At 43.1% G+C, this 8,450-nt stretch overlaps 1 protein-coding gene across 1 annotated transcript; it reads left to right on the forward strand.

Annotated features, from left to right (window-relative positions):
- The first annotated feature begins 503 nt into the window (after positions 1 to 503).
- Positions 504 to 7,625, forward strand: itprip (inositol 1,4,5-trisphosphate receptor interacting protein). Its single transcript, XM_084077267.1, has 4 exons — positions 504 to 644; positions 4,415 to 4,710; positions 5,676 to 6,050; positions 6,436 to 7,625. The coding sequence occupies exons 2-4, from the start codon at positions 4,486 to 4,488 to the stop codon at positions 7,501 to 7,503; spliced, it is 1,668 nt and encodes a 555-aa protein (XP_083933393.1). The 5' UTR covers positions 504 to 644; positions 4,415 to 4,485; the 3' UTR covers positions 7,504 to 7,625.
- Positions 7,626 to 8,450: the final 825 nt, after the last annotated feature.

Consider the following 8,450-nt stretch of genomic DNA (forward strand, 5'->3'; position numbering starts at 1 on the left):
GGATAAAAAAGAGAAAAGTGTAATTCCAAATATGAACTGTGGGAGGCGTCAAGTCTGCAGTAAGAAGGAAGTGGACTGTGCTTATGGGCAGCGTTGCCATGTCTGCTTATTATAAGCGACTTTTAAGTGTTTTTTGGGCTTGTTTCTAAAAGTGTAGTTGTTTATTTGGTCTTGCTTCCTAATGTTATTTAAACCAGTGGTTCTCAAACCTTTTCATGTCAAGGACCCCCAAAATGAATATGTATTTGTCCGCGGACTCTCATCTGAAAATATTTTGAGCCAGAGACCCAGTCCCCAGTACAAGATTTGTTTATTTAAAATGTTTAATTTGTTCAAATTCAAAACGTATTCAATATTTTGTTTTAAAACAACGCGTTGTTGTGAGCTTGTAGATCTGCCTACCGGTGTCCAAGTCACTTCTTTGGGGCTGTTTTTGTAGACCTGGCTGCTTGTTTCTTTCGCAACATCTGGCAACACTGCACATGGGTGGAGAGAGAGGAGAGGAATGTGTGAAGTTCTGAGAACTTCTTGGTACTGGACAAGTATGCTGCTCCACCTACAGTGAAACAGTGATTCTTTCTGCTCAACTGTGGCGGGTGGTAAAACATCATGATCAGTCTAATCTCTCGAGCAACATCACAAGGGTAAGAACTCTTTTTATATAAACGTTCTTCCAAAAGTCATCCTCGGACTTATTTAAAATCCATCTATTTCAGCCTGTGAGCTGCTGTGCATGTTTGTCCAGAGTAGAACATTGTAACGCCTAGTTGTTCATGTTTACCTCATGAATCATCAGCCTAAAGGAGACTAGAGGAACATTATTATGTTCCATGATGACTAACTAACTATGTCTTTATTTTGTTTCTAAGACAACCAAGCATAGCAGCCACCCTATGGTTGGCATGTTTGTGATGATGATGACAAAACATCTCACCTCAGAAAAGATCATTGTTGTTGTTGGATCCTATTCATTCATTTACTTACTCTTTCTTGGAGTATGTTCCTACTCTCAATACTTTATACTTCTACTGCACTAGTACTACATCTCAGGCAAATATTGTACTTTTACTCAACTACAATTATTTGAGAATTTGAGTTACTAGTTACTTTGTAGATTTATATTACTAATTATTATTACAAAACATGCATTTACCACTTCAGCCCTATATATATATATATATATATATATATATATATATATATATATATATATATATATATATATATATATATATATATACTTCAGCTATGTATATCTGAAATGGGACATTATGCATAATGATTGCTTTTAACTTTTTGTACTTTAAGTATATATTGATGGCAAATTTGCCAATACTTTTGTACTTTTACTCAAGTACATGTTGAATACAGGAATTTTACTTTGATACTTTAGACAGTCTTGTATCAAGGCTAGGTTGACCAGAGCCATGCCATTACTGGGAAGCAGCCATGGGAGAGAACCAGAGAATGTTTGGTTTATTGCAATTGGCTCTTGTCTGTGTGGCCTCATGTACCCTCATGTGTCACTCTTCTGTTCCTGGAAGAGAAACCTCCACCATAAGAACTGCTCATTACAACAGGCCTATTACAAGCTTATAACGATGTATTCATCATTTCATGAAAAGCATCATCACAGCCCAATGCATAGGCTAGCAGTTGCAGTGGCAGAAAGTGTACTTAAGTACAATTTATGAGGTGCTTTTTCTTTACTTGAGTATCTCCAATTTTCAATACTTTATAGTATAGTGCTTCTACTCCACTACATCTCACAGGCAAATATTGTACTTTTTACTGTAGTCCAATTATTTGAAATCTTTAATTACAATTGTTACTTTGGCTATTTGAAAATAGCTGATCTACAAGCTCACAACAGGTCACATCACAGCGCGTTGTGAGCTTGTAGATCAGCCTTTATCAGCATTTAAAAAAAGAAAGTTTGACAAATTTCAGTACTTTTACTTTGGTACTGTAAGTATATATTTTATATAAAGTATTGGCATCAAAACTTTTTTTTTTTTTTTTTTTTTTGAATGCCAATACTTTTGCACTTTTACTCAAGTACAACTTTGAATACTGGCCTACTTGTGACAGAGTATTTCTGTATTGTGCTATTGATACTTTTACTCAAGTAAAATAAGTACTTCTTCCACCACTGCAAGGGTGTAATCTAATGCAAAGGCTAGCAGTTGTTTGTAGTGTTAACAGGAGGGAGGAGGAGGGACCTTCTTATGTCATTTCCTCCTTTTACAATAGCCTATATTGCACTATATATGGCTTTCCTTCTGAATATGAAACGTAATACAGGCGATGTTGACATTATCTCACTTATACACAGCTTTTGAGACCGATATAATCATCAATAATCTCATACTGAAATGACTGACCTCGTTGTTTTAGGCCAATAAGAAACAGAGGTGGAAAGTAACTTAAGTACATTTGCTCAAGTTTGAGGTACTTTTACTTTACTTGAGTATTACCATTTTTAAATACATTTTTACTCAAGTAAAAAAGGGGAGTTAGCTTCTTCCGGCCACTGATGAAATGTTAACAGGAAGTAAAATGTTGATAGGCATAAATTGTGCTTTGTGGGAACTTCTTGAACAGGGCTGGTTCCTTATTCTTCCTTCCTGTCATGCTGCGCAGTTTGATACGGGCACAAGAATGCGTCACACAGCCCACTGCCTCTATTTTTAGAGGCGAGGTCTACGCCCCCCCCCCCCCCCCCTTGACAGGGTGGAGAGAACTATACAGAAATAGCTAGACATTATTTTAATTCTGCAGTTTTTTTCCCACATACTTGGTAATAGCCGTGGGCATGGAAACCGTCAGTTCCGGAGCCATGTGGCCCATAGGTCAGGGGCCTACCTCCTGTTTCTGTAGCGTGAGGCAGCTTGATGTACCAGAAGTACACCCTCTGGACATGACTGTAGTATGTCACATGATGTACAACTACACCCTCTGGACAGGACTCTAGTACAGTGGTTCTCAACCAGTGGTCCTTCAGGGGGTTCCAGGTGGTCCCCAGCTAAATGATGGAAGAGTTGGTAACCAAATGGACCCTTATAGATCTTTAACTCTTGAAAGCGTAAAATGAAACCAAATGGACCCTTACGGGTCCAATTGGTTTCATTTAACACTCTCAAAGAGTTAAATTATTGTTAAACATCTGCATTACTTAATCAAAGAATTGTTATTTTGATCAATGTTTGTCTGTTATCTCTCCTATGGTACTAACATCAATACAGCATGGAATTGTGGACAAAATTGTATCCAACGATAACAAAATATACTAAGTCTTGGGTCTGAGAGTCTAAATCTCATCAAATGGTGGTCTGTGGCTCAAATGCCGAATAAATAATGGACCTTGACATGAAAAAAGTTGAAAACCACTGCTCTAGTATGTCACATGATGTACAGTACAAGTACTCTCTGGCCATGACACTAGTATGTCGCAGGGACTTATCCCCAATCCAACCCTTGATGCGGAGTGCCAAGCAGGGACGCATTGGGTCCCATTTTTATAGTCTTTGTTGAACTCCAACCTCCCAGTCTGAGGGTGGACACTCTTAACCACCAGGCCACTGAACTGGTGTACACATCTTTTTGTACATCGAGATAAATGTGTGTGACGCTGTACTATGATCAAGTAGGCCAGTGGTTTTCAACCTTTTTCGTGTCAAGGACCCCCAAATTGACACATATTAGCCCACAGACCCCCATTTGAAAAGACATGCCAGGGACTCAACCATTTAGGTTTATTGGGGGTCCCAATCTACACTGTATCATCATCATTAGTGTTCATTTAACTCTGAGAGTGTACAAATGGAACCAAACGGACCGTTAGGGTCCGTTTGGTTCCATTTGTACACTCTCAGAGTTACAGACACTAGACCATACCCGGTCGACGCATCCGTGGCGGGATATGCGCACATGATCTGGCAACCCGGGAGGCGACATTGTTTGACACATAAACGCTAATAAGAAGCTGAGATTTGATGAAATTGAAAAACGGGCTTCACAGTTGCGTTCAGATGGTAATGGTCAATGGCTGTGTGCAAAATCAGAGCAATTGGTCCAGCCAGTGAGGAGAACCGGGTGGTGACACCACTACAGACGGACACCACTACAGACAGACAGACAGAGGTTACTAGAATTATAGTATGATAAGGGTCAATTTGGTTCCTAATTTGGTTCCTAACTATTAATTTGGCTGGGGACCCCCTGGAAGCCCCTCAAGGACCACTGGTTGAAAACCCCTGAAGTAGGCCATTCATTTTACGAAAAAACACACAAAGTTTGAATATGGAGACAAGAGGTTTCTGCCCCGACAGTGACGATATAGGGTGTAGATATAGAAGTGTAAAAACAACACTTGAGTTGCACTGTAATGCCTACTTTCACTTTTGTTTTTCAGATACAGTACGTGTTGACCGTTGGGATTCCACGATGAGGCACCTCTTGGTCATGTAAAAAAGAAGCAGAAGCATGCAGGGAGCCATAGTGCGAGTGTGCATGGTGGTGGCGGCCGCCATCCTGAACCACCCGCTGCTCTCGCCTCAGGAGAACGCCACCCTCCCGGAGCAGGACCAGGAGCTCATCGCTCGCATGAAGGAGCACGAGGAGAAGCTGGAGAAGGAGCAGGCCCGCCTGGAGGCGGAGCTCGCTCTGCTGGACTCCAAGCAGCAGCAGCAGCAACAGGCATGGATTACAGTTTTCTGTCATTTTGGATTCCATAGAGTCCATCATGTCTTTCTCTTGGCTAACTCTTAGTTTTCTCTAAAGCAGGGGTAGGCAACCTTAGGCATGGGTGCCAACATTCATTGGCACGGGGGAGGGACTGGGGAGGGAGTCTGGGAGATCGGTGGGTTATTGAGTAATGATCATACATCTTGATGTGAAAGAAAATATTTCTAAAGAAGAAAAGGTTGTTATGTCCAATCCAATCCACTTTATTCATAGAGCACATTTAAAACAACAGTGTTGAACCAAAGTGCTGTACACTCAGTTATGTATCTATGGACAATCAAAATCAGTTGGAAATATAACATTTTGATGTGGTGTCAAATAAAAACTTAATGTTGATATGGCATCAAAAACATGACAACATGGCACTTCATGTCAAAAAGGTTGCCTACCCCTGCTCTAATGATTTATGCAGCCGATCTGCAAGCTCAACACTATGCTGTGCGACGCATTGTGAGCTTGTTGATAGGCTATTTTCATTATGCAACACGCCACACAAACAAGTATTGTATAAATCAGGCATAACCATAATAACCCATGTGGCAGGTAAAGTAAAGCCCTACAGTAATATTAGATATTATTTATGTTAAAATTAAAGAGTACTTGAATTGATCAAACTAGCAATAGAATACGTATTTAGAAGCATCTTCCATAAAAACCCAATGGTCTCTGATTTTTCATAAAAGTAAAGGTTAAAGACTCAATCTGCGATTTCTTCAGCAGATTGGCTGTATGTAGAACAGCAGTAACATAGGTTTAGAACGATAATACCAAGACATCATAAATCATTTTACATATCGTGCTAATTCGTTTAGGAGACAGAGTGCTAGTATTGGAGGACTCCTTTCACACTGTTCCACAAATCACAGATTGGAAGGAAAAAAAAACATTTGAGTCATCAGATTATTTTTCTTGCTTTAATCCAGGAGCAGGAGACGGACTCGGACTCGGACTCGGACTATGGCTGGTACTTCTGGAGCACCGTGTCCATGGTCATCTTCTTCACCATTGAAGTATGCAGGGTGGATCTGGCTGACATGGAGCACTGGCCCGTGGACGATGAAGACGGCACGAGTGGCTCCGGCAGCAGCAACAGCTCCAGGACTCTGGTCTTAGATAAAGGGGTCCTGAGCGGCTTCTGCGACCGATGCGTCCACACCGTGGCCCACGATAACTGGAGGGTGAAGGAGTTCGCGGAGGGCTTCACCGACGACCTGCTCGAGTCGCTGAGGAGCGTGTGCAACAGGGAGTCCGACATGGAGGTGGGCGACTTCGTGGGAGTCGGAAGCATGTTTGAGTCCTGGAAGGTGAGCTAGGCCTGTCACAATTGTTACACAGACGCCCTTTTGCAGTTATTTTGGGTAATCGTCAGATTTTTTTCCATTTATCTTTTAATGGAGTCTGCTGAAAATATTCAATCTACTAAATAGGTAATAGATCAGTTATTTCTGTTATTTAAAAAAAAATGGAAGGGTAAAATGATTAAGCATATTGCCTATTTTGGCCATAGTACATTGTTCATTTGGATTATTGGCAGTGGTCATTGTCATTTCTTTGTTTAAGTTATTTGTCACAGCTGGCCTGTGCAATTGTTGCTTACAAGAGCCTAAAAGGCAATTATTTACATGATAATTAATCATCATATCATTATCTTACTGCAAATGAATATTTCATGATCATCTCAACCCTAAGGTGAGCAAGCCGCTGACGTGTGACCTCATCGTGCCGTTCTCTCCGCCGGAGCCCTACTCCTTCCAGTTCCAGCTGTGGTGCAGTCCCTCCAGTGACATCATGCCCCCAGACACGCATGGCTACGGCAGGATCAAGGTGACGACAGCCAGGCCCGGGGAGAACGATGGTGTGTGCGTGTGCGGTTCCGTTGACCTGGGAGAGGACGTGCTTTGTCTCCTGCACAGCAAGACGAACGACCGGCCCAGAGCGACCCACAGCCCCGAGGAGCTGCTGTGCTCCAAAAACACCTCCTATTTAGCCAAAGATCAAGTCATGAAGTGGTTTCAGATTTCCGTCACCAAAGCGTGGGGGCGCGTCTCTCACAAGTACGAGTTCGAGCTCGCTTTTCGCAACCTTGACGCCGCCGGGGCTCTGAAGGTCCGGTTTCGCTCGGGCAAAGTCGTCGTGATGAACATCATCCCCGCCGTCCAGCTGGACGACACCGATGTTTACTTTGTCTCGCATTTCCCCTCGGACGGCAGCGGCGGCTCTCCGGACCCGTACTGGCCCCTCTCCTTCGCCGTGTACGAGAGGAACCTGCTCAAGCACGTGGCTAAAAGCCTGCCGCAGAATTCCTGTCACTTGCACTGTCTTCAGATCGTCACGTTCCTGCACAGAAAGCAGACGGGACTCACGGGAAAGAGCGCGCTGACAAACTACCACGTGAAGACCGCCGTGTTGCACCTGCTGTTGACCGAGAAGCCCTCTTCTCACTGGGGCGTTGAGAACGTGGAGCACAGGCTTCGGGACGTGCTCGGCTTCCTGCAGAGGAGCCTACAGGAGAAGAGACTGCATCACGCGGTGGTCGGGAACCGCCACTTGCCCGCGGAGATCCGCGTCCCCGAGGTGTTCCGGACGTCGGAGCCCGTCAACCTGTTCCGCTCTCTGGTGTTGCAGAGCGAGACTTACACGCACGCGGTCAGACATCTGCAGGAGATGCTGAGGAACGCGCCGGCGCTTTTACAAGAGTACACGCCTCCCTCACCCAATGGAGACGCCTTCCACAGACTACATCAAGGCCTACATTAGGCCTGATTTATACTTGGTTGCGCGCTGGTGTTGCATGGCCTGTAAATAGCGGATCTACAAGCTGCAATTGTGAGCTTGTAGATCTGCTATTTACGGAGCATGACACCGGCACACAACTAAGTATGAATCAGGCTTTAGGCACTGGTTGCTTTTGGATAGATCAGTGGTTCCCAAACTTTTGACATTTTTAGGGACCCCCATTTTGGTATGCATTAACGCCACGGACCCCCCCATCACTCAGAGTGTGTACAAATGGAACCAAATGGACCCGTAAGGGTCCATTTGGTTCCATTTGTACTCTCTCTGAGTTACAAACTTACAGTAGGCTATAAGGGTCTATTTGGCTCCTAGCTATCAACAATTCAGCTGGGGACTCCCTGGAACCCCTTCAAGGATCCCTTCGGGTCCCCGGTCCCCACTTTGAGAACCACTGGGATAGATGGCCTACTGTTGAGTAGGGAAATATTTACACACACGGCAGAGCATACCCCAAGCACTGAAATAAAATACAAAATGAGTTTATAGGCTAGCTATTTCTATTTTTAGATGTTAATATCGAGACATATCTTATGGTTTTGCTGCAGCAGGTTGACAAGGTAACCAAAGGGTTACTGCAAAGCTTAGAAGCGATACACCAAGCATCACATTTAACATATTAATTTTTGTTTGAATTATACTCTTATATATTTATATTTGGACGATATATAGTACATGCACATCCAGGCAGGTCCAGGACAGAAACACATAAGCAAAATGAAGAATAGATTTTTGTACATTTTGTAATCTATGCCTTCTTCAGTTGACCTTTATTTAAAGGAGGGGATGTCTGTTTTAGGAGCCACGCCTGTGCACTCTGTTTTTCAAATTGCATAATACTGTTACATAGTTTTGACATAAAAGACATTCCATAAGTGACACTGTTTTTGAAGGTTACAAATACTAGGGCT

Source organism: Gymnoscopelus microlampas, assembly GCF_963454915.1.
Source record: "Gymnoscopelus microlampas genome assembly, chromosome: 13".
NCBI lineage: Eukaryota > Metazoa > Chordata > Actinopteri > Myctophiformes > Myctophidae > Gymnoscopelus > Gymnoscopelus microlampas.

Excerpts from the sequence above, each read along its gene's own strand:
- itprip (XM_084077267.1), top strand. The coding sequence starts at position 4,486 with ATGCAGGGAGCCATAGTGCGAGTGTGCATGGTGGTGGCGGCCGCCATC. Across the intron at positions 4,711-5,675 it reads AGCAACAGGCATGGATTACA|GAGACGGACTCGGACTCGGA; the intron begins GTTTTCTGTCAT and ends ATCCAGGAGCAG. Across the intron at positions 6,051-6,435 it reads GCATGTTTGAGTCCTGGAAG|GTGAGCAAGCCGCTGACGTG; the intron begins GTGAGCTAGGCC and ends CTCAACCCTAAG.